The sequence below is a fragment of the Nycticebus coucang genome, chromosome 7, assembly GCF_027406575.1.
Source record: "Nycticebus coucang isolate mNycCou1 chromosome 7, mNycCou1.pri, whole genome shotgun sequence".
Taxonomy (NCBI): Eukaryota; Metazoa; Chordata; class Mammalia; order Primates; family Lorisidae; genus Nycticebus; species Nycticebus coucang.
The window spans coordinates 134,528,786-134,546,735 of record NC_069786.1 but is presented as its reverse complement, the minus strand read 5'-3'; the positions used below and the strand labels follow the sequence as shown (position 1 = coordinate 134,546,735).

At 52.9% G+C, this 17,950-nt stretch overlaps 2 protein-coding genes across 3 annotated transcripts in view; one reads left to right on the top strand and one right to left on the bottom strand.

The window, feature by feature from the left end:
- Window positions 1-7,317, top strand: part of ILKAP (ILK associated serine/threonine phosphatase) — a 29,718-nt gene extending 22,401 nt beyond the window's left edge. For both annotated transcript variants that reach the window (XM_053596521.1, XM_053596522.1), the window contains 3 exons: window positions 5,114-5,233; window positions 6,717-6,798; window positions 7,051-7,317. In XM_053596521.1, the coding sequence (XP_053452496.1) occupies window positions 5,114-5,233; window positions 6,717-6,798; window positions 7,051-7,191 (343 nt within the window). In that variant the 3' untranslated portion in view covers window positions 7,192-7,317. The remainder of the gene's footprint in view (window positions 1-5,113; window positions 5,234-6,716; window positions 6,799-7,050) is intronic.
- A 1,430-nt stretch (window positions 7,318-8,747) lies between these two features.
- ERFE (erythroferrone) lies at window positions 8,748-17,432 on the bottom strand. The gene is made up of 8 exons (XM_053597452.1): window positions 17,158-17,432; window positions 14,885-15,007; window positions 14,069-14,171; window positions 12,939-13,201; window positions 12,759-12,867; window positions 12,578-12,668; window positions 11,918-11,996; window positions 8,748-10,792 (listed from the first exon to the last, which is right to left on the bottom strand). The coding sequence occupies exons 1-8, from the start codon at window positions 17,350-17,352 to the stop codon at window positions 10,694-10,696; spliced, it is 1,062 nt and encodes a 353-aa protein (XP_053453427.1). The 5' UTR covers window positions 17,353-17,432; the 3' UTR covers window positions 8,748-10,693.
- Between the last annotated feature and the right edge of the window lie 518 nt (window positions 17,433-17,950).

Sequence of the window (17,950 nt, the reverse complement as noted above, 5' to 3'; positions counted from 1 at the left end):
CTTGAATTTTTTTTTTTTTTTTACAAAAATAACTAAATTTGTGTGTGTGTTCTTGTATTTTCTTTATTACACTAAAGGCAGCAATGAATTTCTTTTTAGTTTTATTTTATAAGAAGGCAACTGAACAGATGAGGAGATGTGTACAGATAGCACTTAGATTTAAATATGTTCTTAAAGCTTGGTCAAGTGCACGTCTCTCAGAACTAAAAGGAAGCATTCTGGAATTGTACCTTCAGCTGTCTCAGTAGCACCCCGCATGCTACTCCACTGCATTTGGGTGTCTGACAGAGCTTCCATTTCCCAGGTTTGCAGGCATTGGTTGTGGACAGTATCTTTATTCCTGCTTTGACCTGGAGGGAGCAGAAGTCTAAGCAGTCCCCAGCATCTCATAGCAGGCGGATTCGTCTTAAACCCATAAATACAAGGTCACTACAAAAGTTTTGAGACAGACTGTTAAAGACTATTATTTCACTTCTAAGAAATAACAATCCACAGCGGTGACAGGCACATTTCAGCCTGCTCAGCTTATCAGTGTTGCTGGGAGGTGTCATTTGTTTCCCTCGCGCAGTGTTCAGTTCAATCACTGTCAGCCGTGAAGCTGGGAAGAGAGCACTGTCACATGATTTTCTGTTTTAAGTGGGTTAAATAAGTCTTTGCAGCAGGCTTTCAGGAACCTTATTCCTTCCCATGTGGCAGTTTTTTGGTGGTTTCAAGAATTTAGAAGAGGTTGAACCTCACTGAAAGATGAGAGGAGTGAGCATCTGGCAACCACGGTGACTGAGGAGAACAGTGTCGCTGTGGAAAATGGTTAGGAAAACGATGGCGTTGACACTTAAGGAAATTGAAGCAGCACTACAGATTGGCTCACCAGCAGTGACTAACATCCTGCACGATTATCTTAGATTCAGGAAGGGTTCATCCCAGTGGTGCCTCACAAGCAAAAGTGCGTCTGTGTTGAATGGTGGGCAGAAGTGCTGCCCAGATTCGACGGAGGCAAGTCTGGATGCATCTCTGATGTTGTTAGTGGTGATGACACTTGAGTTCACCAGTTTGATGAGAGAATAAATCAGTCAACAGCAAGGACTTTTCTCCATGAAAATCTACCAACCAAAGTGAAGTGTTCCTGCCGTATCAGAAAGAAAAATGGGGGCAGCTTTCTTCTCCAAAAGCGGTCATGTCACAGTTACTCTGCTGGAGAAACAAAGGACTGTTGCTGCTCAGTGGTACACAGTAGTGTCACTACCAGAAGTTTTCGGGAAGTGTTAAGGACAGGACCAAGGAGAGGACTGCAGGAGACCATCTTGCACCATGACAACACGTCTGCCCACACAGCCAACATCACCATTCAGTTCCTGGAATCCACAGAGGTTAAACTTAGGACTCATCCAACCTGTGGTCCTGACCTGGGCCTATGTGATTATTTCCTGTTCCCTACTATAAAAAATTGCATGTGCGAAAGAAGGTTCTCCAGCCCTGAAGAAGCTGTTCATGCCTACAAAAGCGAGCTTATAGTACTTGAAAAAAATGAGTGGAACGAGTGTGTTCAGAAGAATGCAAAAATGCATAGAAGCTTGGTGCCTGTAGCTCAGCAGCTAGGGCGCCAGCCACATACACCAGAGCTGGTGGGTTCGAATCCAGCCTGGCCCCGCTAAACAACAACAACTACAACCAAAAAATGGCCAGGCATTGTAGCAGGCGCCTGTAGTCCCAGCCCCTTGGGAGGCTGAAGCAAGAGAATTGCTTAAGCCCAAGAGCTTGAGGTTGCTGTGAGCTGTGACACCAAAGCACTCTACCCAGGGCAACATAGACTCTGTATCCAAAAAAAAAAGCATAGAATATTGAGGTGATTATTTTGAGAAAATATATCAAAGTAATTCTGTATTTCTTAATTTTTGTGTGTCTCAAAACTTTCATAGTGTTCTTGTAGTAGGAAGTCTAAGTGTCTCTGATGATGAAGAAAGGACTGGAACAGAAAACAGTAGCAAACATAGGTAAGGTCTGAGGACTCTGTTGAACAACTTCCCCATTAATAGGGAAAGAGTTTTCTGGTTGGCACATGGAAACAGAGAAGAGAAATAAAACAGCATAAAGCAAAAGTTGGAAGTGCTTCAGCGCAAAAGGCCAGTCCTAATAAACGCTGGCCCCAGGGGACAGGCACATTGTATTGGTAGCTTGAGACTTAACTACTCCATCCTAAGTATTGTAATTATGGTGGAAAAAACTTTGAGGGGGTAGGAGAAGGAGAGTAAACTTTTTAGCAGTCTGTTGGAGAAACTGCTATGAAACTGCTTTTTGCTGTCCAGAGTGGTACAGATACTCTGAGACACATACAGAGTACGTACTAGAAAGAGTTCTAGTACTGCTGAAGCAGACCAAGCAGTGTGAAACCTGTGGGGCTTCTGGGGCTGAATGGCCCACCCTTATGTGGTCTTACCCTCAGGCGATGGACGGTCTCAAAAGTTGGGACTCCGGTCTCTCTCAAGTTCACCATTATTATTTTACCAGAATACTTTCTGAAATAAAAGTGGCTTTTCCTGGATCCATGATTCTGTCCATTTTTACTTCTACTAGTTCCATCAGTAGTTCAGTGAGTGTAAGATTCTCATGTTGTTTGGAAATTTGTTCAGTAAACAAGAAGGAGAGGTGCAGCTTTTGTGCTGCTCACTTTTTTCTTAATCAGACTTAGGAGTTGTTCCATGTTTTCTGTACCAAGCTGTGCTGTACCGGAGTTGCTGGTAGTAACTCAGTCCCCTGGGACCTGCTTACTGCAGAGCTTGTCATTGTGCTCTTAATTTTGTTGAAATATGATGGGTTTATCACTAGGATTTGCCGGGGTGGGGGTGGGGCACACCAGGTACCCAGTTACTTGGTCACAGAAGTGGCATTTTGTGAACTGGTACCTAATCTTGAGCTGCTTCCTGAACTGGTGCTCTTTTTTTTCTTTTTATTTATTTATTTATATTTTGAGACAGAGTCTCAAGCTATCACCCTGGGTAAAGTGCTGTGGTGTCACAGCTCACAGCAACCTTAAACTCTTGGGCTTAAGCGATTCTCTTGCTTCAGCCTCCAAGTAGCTGGAACTGCAGGCTCCTGCCACAATGCCTAGCTATTTTTTGGTTGTAGTTGTCATTGTTTGGCAGGCCCAGGCTGAGTTTGAACCTGCCAGGTCCGGTGTATGTGGCTGGTGCCCTAGCTGCTGAGCTGCAGTTGCCGAGCCCGAACTGGTGTTGTTAAGGCTGAGTGCCCCACATCCCTCCATGCACAGCCACGTGCCCACAAGCTTTGTGCTGCCTCTTGCTGTTTGTATTAACAGTCTGTATCCTAGAAGATTGCTCAGTTTCTTACAGATGCCAGCAGAAGTTTGTGAGGAAGAAGAGAAAACCCACATCTGTTATGGAACCGTGAGCCACTGAGAGCATGACTGTGTGGCCAGGAAGGGCCAGGAATCCAGGCTGAATTGTACCCTTGGGACAGCAGCCCAGGCTCAGGCAGAATTACCTGCCATATGCGTCCATCTGCACGGAGGCTGTAGCAGCCTGTTCCATGATTTGGGTGCCCCATCATGCTAACCTCCATGCTTGGCTTTGGTATCTGCCGAGTGCCTTCATGCACCTTGTTAAGTGTAGATTGTCATCCCTTGCTTTACAGATGGGGCCTGAAGGCCAGGGAGCTGGCAGCTGCCTCAGGGCACACAGTGAGGAAGCACCTGAGCCTGGACAGGACTGTTAGCTCCCCACATATTTTCTCCCTGGGAAGAGAACTGTGCCTTAGGTGTCTCTTCCCAGTTCTAAGTCACCTCTTCACCTTTTCTGTATCTTTTCCAACTAAGAACAGGATGGATAAAAACACATGGCTGTGCAGAATACTACCATTTATATTCGTGTTAAATCATACCCGTACCCCAGTGTAAAGAAAATGTGCTCCACTCCTAACCATATCTTACCTACACGCCCCTCTGCCCATATTTTCTGATTTCTTCTGGGCTGGGCTTCCCCCTTGTCCACCAGCAGCTCCAGTATCCCATAACTTTGTAGTCCTGCTGATCTTCTCAGCAACAGGGGTGGAAACTGGAGGGCAGTTTCTGGTCTGTTTTCTAAGAAACTTAGGAATTCTATTATCTTTACAAATATAAGATGAGAAAATAATTTTTTCAATATTTTTTATTAATCTTTTTATAAAATGAGAAGAAACTCCTATGATCAATTAAGGAAGGTGGTTATGGCTGGGTGGTTCATGGGGTTTGGGTCTTTTTGGTTTTCTTTTTTTTCCTTTTTAACCTTAAGCTTTAATTAGAAACACTCTCAGATGTTTGGGGGGAAAACATCCTCTTAAAATGGGTCCTTGTGTTTGCCTTCGGGGAGGTGGTCCAGAGCAGGTGGATCATACGGCATTTATGCACATGTTATATGCGGACTGCACCCATCTCGCCCCCCAACCTTTGCTTCTTGGGTTGTTGTGCTACTTTCCCCTTACTTTGCTACATTTCTATAGTTAAGTTGGTTTTACTTGAATGATTCATGTTAGGGGGAAAAAATGAAAATCTCCCTTAAAATTTGTTTCAACTTCTCCTGCAAATTAAAAAAAAAAAAAAAATGAAGTGGCAGATGTAAAAAAAGAAAGAAAGAAAATGTGCTCCAGAATCTAGGAATAGTCATTTTCAGGTATTTTCTGAATCAAATTGGATTGAAGTACAAAACATCTCAGTTATTCTTAACCTTGGCTGTATTCCCAAAACATCTGAGGAGCTTTAGAGTAGAGTACAATGCCCGCCCCCTCCCCTGCCAAATCCAATCAAGTCCAGCTCTGGAGCGTGGACCACAGCATTGTGATGAGAACCACTGAATCCACTGGAGGGTTAGTCTGGGCAGTGGCTATGCGGGTGATGTTCCTGCCAGTGCGCAGCTGGGCAGAGCCCCCAGGGCAGCAGAATGTTGACAACCTAGGCATCTCTGCTATTATTTGAGATAAAGTAAGGCCAGTACTGGATAACAATATGGATTCCACAGTCTGCGTGTCTCACACTCTGGCTTTCAGTATTTAAGATCAGATCCTATGTACTGTGGACCCATAATCGGTCAGAAGGAGCCTGAAAGTGTTCTACCCCTCATTTTAGGGATGGGCGTGTCTTGGGCGTGCTGGAGGTGTCCCGCTCCATTGGGGATGGTCAGTACAAGCGCTGTGGTGTCACTTCTGTGCCAGACATCAGACGTTGCCAGCTGACCCCCAATGACAGGTAAAAAAGACCTTACCAAAGGCATAGGTATGCGTACAAAAGGCTTTGTTTCTCTTCCTGACGTCTTCCAATTTGTGGACAGGCAGCAGTGTCTTAAATGCTGTGCGAAGTCCTAAGGTACAGAGGTAGCTAGAAGGTAGTTTCTCCCGCAGTGGGTCCCTGGGGTAAGCGAGCACATGGAATGGACTATTGCTATTCAGTTTGTCCCAGGAGTGTGAAGAGCTCTGAGGACTTCGGCAGTGAGGGAAGGGTGAGGTCCCTGGTGGAGAGAGGAGAGGGGCTTTCCTGGCAGAGGGAACACACACTGAGGCATTAAACTGACTGGTGATGAAAGCATGATCAGACAGGTTCTTGGAGGACAGAGGGAGTGATGGGAAAATGATGGTACGGTATTTTGAGGATAGATTGTAAATGGCCCTCAATTCCATGCTGAGAAGTTTGAATTTTAGTTTATAGTAATTGGTGGAGAATCAGGAGGTTTTTAAGCAGAGCCAAGCTAGGATGAGAAAGAGACTGCCCATGTAGTTGTCTGTCTCCCATTCTGCATGCCTAAAGATAAGGCACCACCATGCCTTGTGCAGGGAAGTCCTCAAAAAGTAACTGTTAAAAGTTGTGTCATGGAGCCAGGGAGGCCTGTTAGGATCTGATGCGGTACCCTGGTGTGTTTGAACTAAGGCGGTGGCAGGAAGGAGACTAGTAGAAAGCCCAGGAAAGCGGGATACACGGGCTGAGTTGCTGAGGGAGGTGAGAGATTGGGGAGTGCTGCGGGTGAAGAGCATACACCTTGCTTTGCACCTGCCTCCTCGCCTGCACTTCTCAGACCACACTCCCCTGTTTTCTGCCCCTGCCTTCAGTGTGCCATGTTCTTCCCCAGCCTCGGCTCTGTGGACATGTTTCCGGCAGCCCCCTCCTCTGATTTTCCAGGTCTGCCCAAAGCACTAGAAGGGACAGGAGCCTGCTTGGATTTGTCCCTACTGTGTCTTAGCACAGACCATGCACTAAGGAAATACGGGTTGAATGAATGTCCAGTCAAAGAAGAAAACAAAGATATGTGGTATTACTGTGAGAAAAGAAAGGTGGTTATACCTTAAAGCTGTGAAGAAACACCCCCACCCTGCCCCCAACTTGTCCTGTCAAATCCACGGGCATTCAGAAAGATGTCCACAGGCCTTCTGGAGGAGGGGCGTGGATTCTGAAAGGGGGACCATGCTGTTTTCAAACAAAACAGAAGTAGACAGCTGTCCCCTCCTTGGGTCTGGGGCTCACACACTCCTCTCTGGGGCAGCATGCACTCAAGGGTGTTTCACTGAGGTCAGACCGTTCTCTGCTTGATGTCTTCAGGAAGTGGTGCAAGGCATGTGATGATAGCAGTGTGCTGTTTATTTACCATAACACCTGAGGTTTAGTTTACCTCCATCTCCAGGCCCTCTTATTTTAAAAATAGATTGCTAAAACCCATTTATATTTCTTTCTGATGTTGTAGGTTCATTTTGCTGGCCTGTGATGGGCTCTTCAAGGTCTTCACCCCAGAAGAAGCTGTGAACTTCATCTTGTCCTGCCTTGAGGTAAGAAATCTCACAAGGGGGAACCAGTTGTTCCAAATGCACCTTAGTTTTTAGAGAAATAGAAGTCTTGAGATCCTCGGTGCACCCCTTGTGTTCTTCTCCACATGGATATTCTGCTCAGGGTACTCACCTGTCATCTTGTCTTGCCAGCCCTGACCCAGACCAGAGCAGTTCTTCCTGTTGGTGATAGTGTCTTAGGAGAGTGACAGGGTACACGATCACCCCTACTCATGCCCCTTTCTTGTTTGGTAGGATGAGAAGATACAGACCCGAGAAGGGAAGCCTGCTGTGGATGCCCGCTATGAAGCAGCCTGCAACAGGCTGGCCAACAAGGCAGTGCAGCGGGGCTCAGCTGACAATGTCACCGTGATGGTGGTGCAGATAGGGCATTGAGAGACGGTGTGGGCAGGGACACCGTGGTGTTGACCCAAAGGTTCATCTTGTGTGTGCACATTCTATGTGTTTTGTGTGCTCCTATGGGACTCCCGTGGTTGTAAATAAAGGTTTCTTTTTTTTTTTTTCTTAGTCTTTTGAGTTATTTTATTACACCGTGAGCCACTCTTGACCCTTCAGAGGTTGTTTGCTTTCAAAAGTGCTCTGGGTCTGTCTTTGTTAAAACCATTAGTGGCATCTTGGACTGGCTCACATTGACCTGTAAGCTGCAGGGCATGTAATGACTTGGAATTCACAGGCATCTTAACATGTGTTCTTTCACCCTTATCAACACCCTGGTTTGGGGGCAGTGCCTGTGGTTCAGTGGGTAGGGCACCGGCCCCATATACCGAGGGTGGTGGGTTGGAATCCAGCCCTGGCCAAACTGCAACAAAAAATAGCTGGGTGTTGTGGCAGGCGCCTGTAGTACCAGCTACTCAGGAGACTGAGGCAAGAGATCGCCTAAGCCCAGGAATTGGAGGTTGCTATGAGCTGGGACACCATGGCACTCTACTGAGGGCAATAAAGTGAGACTCTCTCTTAAAAAAAAATAAAAGACCCTGGTTTGGGAAGTGGCATTTTGTAGTGAGGAGAGCAAGGTGATGACGATTGGTTAGAAACAAGGCTGGGACCAGCACCAGGGCTTTTGGATCCCACTGGCTCTTCCAATTTTCCATACAAAAGGTGTTGCACTCTACCTACCAAAAGTCCAGGCTTAGCTGGGAAATACACCCCACATGAGGTTACCCATGAGGCCATGCGCCCCTCAGACCCTCCAGAAAGCATGCAGTTGTTCTTCTGATGCTACTGGAGATAGATGCCATCTTGTGGGCCACAGTGGAGTGCTGGGTTTAATTGGTCTCCAGTCCGGATCCCCTCAGTGCAAAAGGTGCACCATACTGGTGTGAGCAGCCAAGTGCTCAGCAGAACCTCTGAAACTCAGCCTCCTGTGTCAGGAGCTGTGAGCAGTCGGCACCATGCTGGGCTGCGGCTCACCTCTATATAACACCTCAGGGGGCCTCTGTGAAAGAGGGTAATAGAATAAAAAGGATGCATGCCTGGCCCAGTCAGAGGAACAGACTTTAAAATACTTCCTAAGCACTTGTTTATATCCATATTTACAAAACGTCATAATTACTGTAATTATTTTTCAGTAAAACAGCTCTTAGATCCTTCTTTTATTGAGATGTTTGGTTCAGTAAGATTCTAAAAATGTGCCTTTTCAGATATGTTTGGTAACGTTTACTGGCTCCCATCCACACATACAGCCTTATCACCCAGGGCGCTCCTTAGCGCTACACAGACCTCAGTGGCGAATGTTTCATGCAAACATTCTGAGGGTCTGTGGTGTGGAAGCCATAAATAAAAACTGATCAAAGAAGTACTGGGGCTTCCCCCTTTCCTAGGGAGTATCCTGACAGGTTTCCATTCTATTTGAGGACTGGGACATCATGGTATAGCATCATGGAAGAAAACTTCAGCACCTCAGAATCAAGAAATAGCAATTTATTTGGTAAATACCTTCTTACAGCAAACTAGGCATCAGTCTGTAAGGGCCACTGTCCCCAGACTGGGAGAGGCGTGGCACTGTGGCTTCCCTGGCAAAGCCCACTTCCCTACCTTCAAGGGGGTCCGCCCACCCAGAGGCAGGAGGCCGTCTCTCCACCTGGCCTTCCAGAGGTCAGCCTCACTGTGCCTAGAGAACTAGACAGAAAGAGTAAGGTTTCATCTCTTAAGGCTTGCCCTTTGTTCTTACAACTCTGTAGCCGTGTCAGAGGTTCTTAAGTATTCAAACCACTCCATAAAGTAAGCTATATAAATACATTCCATCTGGTTACATCATATAATAAATACTTCAGCAGACTGCTGTATAACACCCTTATGTTGAGAAAATGAAAGAGATGTGGATATGTGACTTTATCAAGGGTAAAAGATAAATTCTCTAAAATATGTGCCCCCTAGATACAAGTGAAATCCAGAGAAGGGTGTGGCCACACAGCGCCCTTATCAGACTTCTTGGGGATGCAGCACTCAGGCCAGCCCAGCACTTCCTGGTAGGGTGGGTACAAGTCCTACTGAGAATCGGGCCAGGCCTGCTCAAGGGCACAAAGTTAAGGGCCAGTTCGTGTGTATTACTGTGCTTGGGGGGATAGCACCTGGACTCCTGTCAGTCATTCAGGCCTGGCTATGGTCACCTCATCTGGAGACCAGCTAGAAGGTTAAGGTGACTGGCTCCTGCCTCCACTCCCAGGCCTAAGCACCTGGACTCCCCAGAGGTCCTGTGTCTCTAGGTCTCTGGGTGAAATGGTGGGGGAGGCACTAGAGGTAGCTCCTAAGGCCCTTGTCCTTTGCACTACCTACCCTGGAAAAGTGTGGGAGGCCACATTTAAGCAAGCTGCAGGAGGACAGCCCTGTGTCTTCTCACAGGAACGGGCCACCCTCCTCTGTGCTCATCACTGCCACAAGTGTGGCAGGCTGGGCACCAGCCTTCCCAAGGCCACTGCCAGCACTGTCTGAGCTCAGAGCCACACTGCACCCAAGTAGGCAAGTTGCTTTGAAGGAGCATCCTAGAGCCTCTGGGCCCAGCCAGGCCGTTCATGCAGCAGGAGCAGTCGGCTGTCAGATGGGTCAGCAAGACTGGCTATCTCTAATCTGCAAAGACACTCTAGATCTTCCATTTGGTGAGTCAGAGCCTCCCGTTGGCCTCTGGGGAGGGTGAAAGGGGCCTTTGCTGTGAAGAGATTTACAGAGAGAAAAGAGCATGGCTCCCATCTGGAAAGGCCACCTGTGAGGAACTTGTGTGGTGATCTTGCATGCCTTAGAAATTCAAACAGCTCATAGAAGTTGGGCCCAGATTCACTGTCCTCCCAGTGTCCTTCTGGCCCCCAAGGCTGCTGTGCTGAGGCCCCCAGCAGGAGTCATGGGTTCTGTGGTCACTGCAACCAAGCAGTGCCTTGAGCACCAGCTGTAGAAGCACAGTGGGGCAGGAGCAGGCACAGAACCAGGGAGCCCAGGTGGCTTGGATTCCCACTAAGCAGTGTGGATTCACAGCTCACTTCCCATTGGCAGCCCTGCATAGGCTGATCCTCTCCCAGGTAGCAGCCCCACCAGTGCTCCCTGCTGTCCATGAAAATCTGAAGAAAGGTGGGGGTTGGGCCATAGGAACAAAGCTGAGGCCATCTGGGCAAGCTGACCATCTCCAGGATAACAGTGCAGCAGGACATTTCCCCCTTTGAAGGATGGCAGCCCAAGATCAGCCCTGGTTCTGGGACCAGCACCTTGCACGTTGCCTCCGCAGGCCTGCCTGTAGTGGCTGTCTCTGTGCTGAACTACAGTGGCCAGTGTGGGCAGATTTCTGGGTGGGCCACCTCTTGCATGTGGCCACTGCCACTCTGACACCATCTAGACATTGTTCAGACTCTGCTTCATTTGCTTGGCGAAAGGAAGGGCCTGTGGTGGCTACTCACACACCCAGGAGGACAGCACTGAAGTGGGAGCCGCTGCGCACCGTGAGAGAGGAGCCACTGGCGTTGTCCAGGAAGACAGAGGTGTACTGCCCCATCTGCAGTCAAGGATGCCTGTCAGGTGTCAGCCTGGTCCCTGCACTAGCAGGCTGCTGACAGCCTGCCCCACAGAGGAAGAGGGCCCGGGCCATAGAAGGATATGACCTGCCCAGGGTTGCAGAGCAACGGAATGGCAGGCCTCGACTCAACCCAACCACTCTCCAAGTGCTTCTCCCTAGCTCCCTACAGGCAGTGTGTGAAGGGTGAGGCCTTGCTCAGGCCAGAATGGGCTGCAAGAGTCCCAACAGCTCTTCTGCTGCAGGGCTTTTCTGGACCCTATGGGGGCTCTGAGACAGGTGGGAGGGCAGCCCTTGCCCCCACAGTCCTGGCCCCGTAGTCACCTGGCAGAGCCATCTGTGAGAGCAGTGGATCTTGACAAGACCCAGGTGGAGCGTGGACTGTTTGAGTTCACCAGCCACGCTGTGCGGTTCCTCATGCCAGGCCTCTAAATGCCATTTGGCAATCACAGAGCGGACTAGCTGGACATCCTGGCCCCTAGCCCTGGCTCTGCTACACAGGCAAACTGGGGGAATGACACCACCACCTTCCCTAGAGCTCTGTGGGAATTAAACAGGAGCTATATTCCATACACCTGCACTTCATTTCTTTATTTTTAAAGTAAATCTCACCTTTGTATCAATTTCTCTAAACACTTGCCCAAATCCCCACAGTGCTAGTAAGAGATGGTCACTTAAGGTTGTATGCAGGAAGTAACTACATCTCTAGCTTCCCACAGTTGATGTGGTCCCAGGTGTCAACAGTGTGGGCAGAGCTGATCTCCATTCCTTCCCTCCCCGGGGTCCCTACAGAGGCCTAATCCTAACCCTACTCCTAACCCAGCCTCAGTATGCAATTCCTAGGATGTTTGGAAACTGGAGGCTCCAGAGTGGAGTGGCTGCTCTAGAGGGTGAGTATCCCAAGGAGCGAGCAGGGCTCTGGAGGAAGGAGAGCTGGACTTGAATCCTGGTTCTGTCCGGACCAGGGTGCATGATGCTTGGGCCTGTCCCAGAGCCTTCCTAGGGCTTAGAGCCCCAGGGTGCTGTGCCCAGCGATCCAGAGCACCTGACCCACCCCATGGCTGTGCCAGCTGGTGGTCCTCCCTGCCCAAGCCTGCCCCCACACACCTGCAAATACAAGATGCCATTCACTGAGATGGTGAAGAGCTCGCTGCTGCTCTCCATGCCCATGACAGCTTCCAGGGAGCTGTTGCCAAGACAGAAAGGGTCAGCCAACATCCCACCAACTTCACTCACAACTCTCACTCACTCATGCCAGCCACCAACACCAAGCCAGCTCAGTGCCTGGTCCGGCCAGTGTCTTCTTGTGGGGGTGGTGTCTGAGGGAGAAAGACACAGGGCCGCATCGAGCAGCCAAGTCCTGGCTCTGATAGGAAAAGGACATTGGCTGCTGCGGCTGGAGACAAGGGCTATGGCCGCAGGACTAACTGTGAGCGTGTCACTGTCTTCCAGGCTAGAGTGAGGTGATAATCACAGCTCACTGCAAACTGAACTCCGGGCTGCTGAGTAGCTGGGACTACAGGCGCACTACCACACCCGCCAACTTTTTCTATTTTCTGTAGAGACGGGTCTCCCTATGTTGCCCAGCCAGCGGGCAGAGGTTTTTAATAGTTCCTGCTGTGAATGGAAGGCCTGAGGTGGGCAGGACAGGAGAGGCACGGTCACCAATGCCACTGTGGTGGTGGGGATAGACTGGACGTGGATGCCCAGAACTCCGAGCTCAGGGGGCTAAGCGGCTGGAGTGTGGGTCCGACTGAGGCCACTCACACGTTGCGCTGGCACCGGGACTGGATGCAGATGAGCACGCGCAGGCGGTCCCGGGGGCGCGGCGGCCCTCGCCTCGGCTGGTCCGCCAGAGCTGCGGCACGGGGGCGTGGTCAGGGCCGCGGGGCGTGGTCAGGGGCGGGAAGGGCGGACCCCACCCACCCCACCCGGCCCCGGGCCTCACCCACGTGCAGCGTGGCTGCAAGCGCGTAGAAGCCGGTAACAGGCGCCGTGTACTGGCCGCTGGTCAGGTTCAGGCCCAGGCCCCGGCGGAAGGCGCCGTCGGCGTCAGGCTGGGGGAGGCAGGGACAGTCACTGCGGTCCGGCCGCCCCTCCCGCCCTGGTCGCCCAGGCCCGCACTCACCAAGTAGTAGACGCCGACCTCGTGCAACGCGCGCCGCGCCACCGACGCGTCCTGGCGCAGGCGACAGTGGAAGGCGGCCTCCACGCGCGGCGCCCGCTGGCCCGGGGCCAGACGCGCAGCCAGCAGAGCCAGCATGCCGCCCGCCTCCTCGTCGTCCTCGTGGTCGTCGTCCCCGGCCGCGGGGCCCGAGACCAGGCTCGAGGCTGCCAGCCTGCCGACGCCGCAGGGCTCCGGCTCCTCGCGCTGGCGCTGCCGGACGGCGCCTGGCACAGAGCGGGCGAGACGTGGCTGCGTGCAGGGGACTACCCCACCCGCGCAGTTCGGCCCTGATTCGGCAGAAGCGGGGCAAACGGGGCAGCCGCCAGGGTGGGGATCGAGGGGGACATCCCTTAGCCTTCAGGGCCTCAGAAACTTTGCTTCATGATCCTGCAGCTGCTCCGCTTTCCGTTCTTGCTTTTGCTACCGGGAAGCTGGGACAGATATACACCCAGGGCCCTCGTGCTCCAGCCTCACCTCTCTATCCTACCCAGTATTTTGAAAGAAGCTGGGTGTCAATAGCTATTGTAGCTGGAAGATGGCTATATTGAAATGAATGGGAAGTTGAATTCAAAGGGGAAAAACAGCTCTCAGTAGCTCGTCATAATAAAATCACTTATAGTTATAATGTGAGCCATTTCTCAGGTGCCGGCCCCAGTGCAGACACAGCCACTGCAGACAGCCTCATACACTCTGGGCCTCCCTCTGCTGCCTCCAGCTGAGGCTGTCCCAGCCGGACCAGGTGGTGATTGTGGGTGCCAGGCAGGCCCCACCTGTGTTGCCCTGGTCCACCATCCTCCTGCCTTCCCACCAGGCCTGTGCCAGCCGCCAGTCTGATACCCGGCTATCACTGGGTTCACTGACTCCCAGGTTGGGCATGGGGCTGGTCCCACTGAGCAGCTGATCCCACTTTCCTCTCCTCACTGTGACCCTCTCACCTCCACCCCTGACCCTTGGGGGATATGCCCAGGGCAGGGGCTGGACCCAGGCCAGCTCCACTGTCCTTGAGCCTGGCACAGAGAGGTGCCTCCTTAGGTGCTGGGTCTGCCCCATCTCGGCTACTGCCCGCCCCCGCCAGCCCTGCTGTGCCCTACCTTTCAGCAGCAGCTGGAACTCCTTCAGTAGAGCCTCAGGTGGGATGATGGGGCCTGGGGGGCCCTGGGGGCCAGGAGGCCCAGGGGGCCCTGGCAGGCCAAACTGGAAGGGAATCTTGGCAGTGAGGACAACCCAAGGAAGCAGGCAGGGAACCATGGGCGTCCCCTCTGCAAACTGTTGTCACTCAGAGGCAGGCCGGACAGCACCCTGGCCGGCTGGCTCCCTAGGCCCTGACCTGCAGGCGGAGGTCCGCCTCGGGGCTTCAAATTCAGTGAAAGCTTCAGCCTAGTGCGCATGTAAGCTTGAGAACTGGGTTGTGCTGGGGGTGTGGAGCAGGCACGGATGGTTGGGCCCTGCCAGTCTGATATCCCGTGTGGGGTCTCTATGGGGCTCAAAGCAGGAGTCGGCCACCAGGACTGACCCAAGGTAAGCAAGAGTGGGAACGCAGCAGCTGTCAGGGCCCCCATGCCCACAACGCTAGGAACTGGACTGCTGCGTCACTGCAGCCGTCTGCAGGCTCTCCAGTGTGTGCCACAGTTACTGGGCAAAGCTCTTACTGCCTGACATGGGAGGAGGAAGAAAGAGGGAAACTCAGGGCTGCCTGGCATTCTAGGGATGTGGGGTGAATGGCTGGGCCCAAGGGGGCTCCTGGGTCCTGGCCTAGTGCTTTTGCTGTGTTCTCTGGCCCCCTCCCACTGAGGCATAAGACAATGTGCTAGTGGGAACAGTCAGTGGCTCTAAGTGGGCACAGGTGAGGAACCAGGAGGTGGAGACCTCCATTCACATGGGGCATGTGCTGGGGGACCCCCACTCACCTTCAGCTTCTTGGCCTTGGTCCTGCTCCTCCTCTTGCCATTGACACCCTTGTTGCTCTGCCTGACGAAAAGCATCCAGGCGTCCCGTGGGTCGATGCTGTGCACTTGGTCGGTGAGAGGCTCCTGTAACACAGCCAGCCGGAGGGGGTTGGGGGGTCAGTTTTTCTCACCCAGCTCCTGCCAGGAGGTAGGATGCTTCACAGGAGGTGAACGTGCAGGACTGCTTCACACCCTGGGGCCCCAGGCCTTGTCGCCAGTGTGCCCTTAAAGGCAGCACAGTCCCTGCCTGCTCTCCTCCTGGCCCACCATGGCCTGGACTTTGCACTTATTGGGAAGTAGCCCTAGGATGCAGGTGAGGGAAGACAGGACACAGAGCTCTGCAGTAGGTAAGGACCCTGGCACCACAGGGCTGTCAGACCCTGTCCAGCTTTATTCCTTGAGGTAAACGGAATGATCACACTGCCCTCCACAGTCACCCAGGAGGCTTCTATCACTGGAGCACCCATAAGTGCTCAGGGAAGCCAACTGTGATTAGGGGAGACCCCAACTACCAGCCAACCCTCCTGTCTATTCCCCCTGGTTAGATGGAGGCAATTTACCCTCGGGCCACCTCAGGGTATAGTCCAGGCGGGATAGGGGCACCAAGGGATATGTCAGGACTCAAGCCCTCTGCACAGGACACTCACTTCCTCAGCACATCTGAGACACTGGCCCAACCAAGGACAGTTCTATTTGTGTCACATAGATCCTGACACTAAGCAAAGTTTTGGGAGGAAAATTCCAGGCCCTTTGGGCAGAGGGCCTCAGGCGGTGTGGGCTCCAGGCAAGGCTGTGAGCTAGGAAGGAAACTGGCCCAATAGGGCTTAGATGAGGTCATGGGCCCCAACTCCCGTGGCTGATGGTAGGACCTGGGATTTAGAGCTGGCCAGGTCCTTTTATCAGAGACTGACCTTGTGCCAAGGGCCAGCTTTTGCGAACTGGCTGGCAATGCACAGAGGAGGGTCCTGCAATAGGAAGCTGGGATCTTCCATGCAGGAAGAGCCTCGGGATGGACAGAGAAAGGCCCAGGGGCCTCCTCTTCACCCAGCGCCTCTGCACACCTTGCTTGGCCCAAGTGGACACCAGGATGGGAGGTCTCACCTCGTGGCCACATGGTGCCCTCTCACCTCGTGGCCACATGGGCACAGGAGGACACAGGCTAGGATGGGCATGCCAAGCTGACCCTCCCAGCTGAACCTAAGGATGGACTTGGACCCCAGTATGGTTTAAGTACAAGCTAAAACAGGTGGACCAGGTCTGTCTGGAGTCCCAAGGGATGGGTCTACTGCAGTTTTTGTGAGTACTGGGCAGCCACCCTGGCCAGCCAACTTCTCCAGCCATGAGGGGCTCCTCAGAAAGGAGCCTTGGATCCTGGGGGTAAGGTCCAAGGCCAAAACTCCACCTGGGAGCATCTGAGCCCACTCTCTGCCTCCCAGAGACTGTGCCCTGACAGCTGGCTGCCTTGCCCACCAGGTGGGGGGAGGGGCCCATGCACACTTTCAGTCCATGGGAAGCAGCTGGGAGTGGTGAGGATGGGACAGAGGACTCTGGGGTATCCCCAGGCTGGCAGCCATCTCATCCTTCTTTATAGATGAATTCTGGGCTATCCCTGGCCAGAGGCCCAGTGACCTCTTCCTTCTGTTCTGCCCTTGAGTATCTTCACAATAAATGAAACCCAAACAGCCCTCCAGGAGCAGCCATCACCTCCCCAACCAAAGGGACCCTTTGAAGCACCTCTCATCCTCCCCCTCCCAGGTCTGTGGCGACCCCCTCCCCAGCCTGACTGCTCTCTGCTCAGCATTTCAGCCTCCAAGGCCCGAAGGCCATGGAAGAGAACTGGACACAGCTAAAGATCCCTTGACAGAAAGCCACAGGCTCAGGTTGTCACTCACTCCCTGAAGGCCCCTTCCCCCAGACCCAACCAGGACTGCACCACAAAGGGGTGTGTGTGTGAAGTAGTTTGTTTATACTTTTACAGACACGTCCTTCCCAACTTCATACAATCAAATAATTTATACTTACTTCCCAACTTTTTTTTGCTGACCTAGTAGAATTTTGCTTTAAGCCAAAAAACCCAAAAGCCAAGGTCAAGGCTGCACTTTGCAGCGACCCGCTCTGCAGAGGGCAAGTAATGGAGGAAGAAGGTCAGCCCCGTCGCTGCCCAAAGCAAGCGAGACCCGGACGCCCCAGGGGAGGCGCTGCCGGGGGTCCCCGGAGCGACCCAGACGTCTTACCGGCGGGCGGGCGGCCGTCCCGGCGCGGCCGTCCCCGGGGTCCACCGGCAGCTCGTTCCCGGGCGGCGGCTCCTCGCGGGCGTGGCTCCCCGTGGGCGCAGCGGGGTCCGGGAGGTCGAGGCCCGCGGCGTTGGCCAGCAGGCCCGCGTAGACAAGCAGCAGGCAGGCTCCGTTGAGGCGGCGGGCTGAGGCCATGCGGGCGGCCGGTCCCTCGCAGCTCGGAGCGTGGAGTCTCAGGAGTGTCAGGAGTCCCGGGTCCGCGCCTTATAACGCTCTTGAATCCCCCGCTGCACCCGGAGGCGGCGCGTCTCCGCCCTGCGCCCCCTCCCGGCTCCCGCGCGCGCTGCAGCCGGGGGTGGAGTTGCACGACGGTGGAGTCCACATGGGGAGGGGACGTGGAGAGGGAGTGCGGGGAGGAGAGGAGCGCGGAGAAGGGGGAGGAGTGAGGGGGCTGGGGTGGGAGCGCAGAGAGGGCTTGCTCTGGGGGCCTGAGCAGCCCCTGTGGTCCAGCCCTTTCCACTCCTATTCCGGTTCTGAGGCCCCTCCCTGGGCGCTGTCCAGCGTTTCTGCTTCGAGGGCAGCGGGCGCCCCTGTTCCCAAACTTGGAGCTCATGAGTTCGAGACAAGCCTGAGCAAGAGTGAGACCCCCGTCTCTACAAAATACAGGGAAAAAACCTTTCCAGGTGTCGTGGAGGGCGCCTGTAGTCCCGGCTACTTGGAAGGCTGAGGCAAGAGGATTGTTTGAGCCCAGGAGTTTGAGGTTGCTGTGAGCTGTGGTGAAGGTGGTGTGTGC

Coding starts and splice junctions, on each gene's coding strand:
- ERFE (XM_053597452.1), bottom strand. CDS start 17,352: ATGGCCTCAGCCCGCCGCCTCAACGGAGCCTGCCTGCTGCTTGTCTAC. Junction 12,669..12,758: donor TGCAGCCACGCTGCACGTGG/GTGAGGCCCGGG, acceptor CCCGTGCCGCAG/CTCTGGCGGACCAGCCGAGG. Junction 11,997..12,577: donor TCCCGGTGCCAGCGCAACGT/GTGAGTGGCCTC, acceptor TCTTGGCAACAG/CTCCCTGGAAGCTGTCATGG.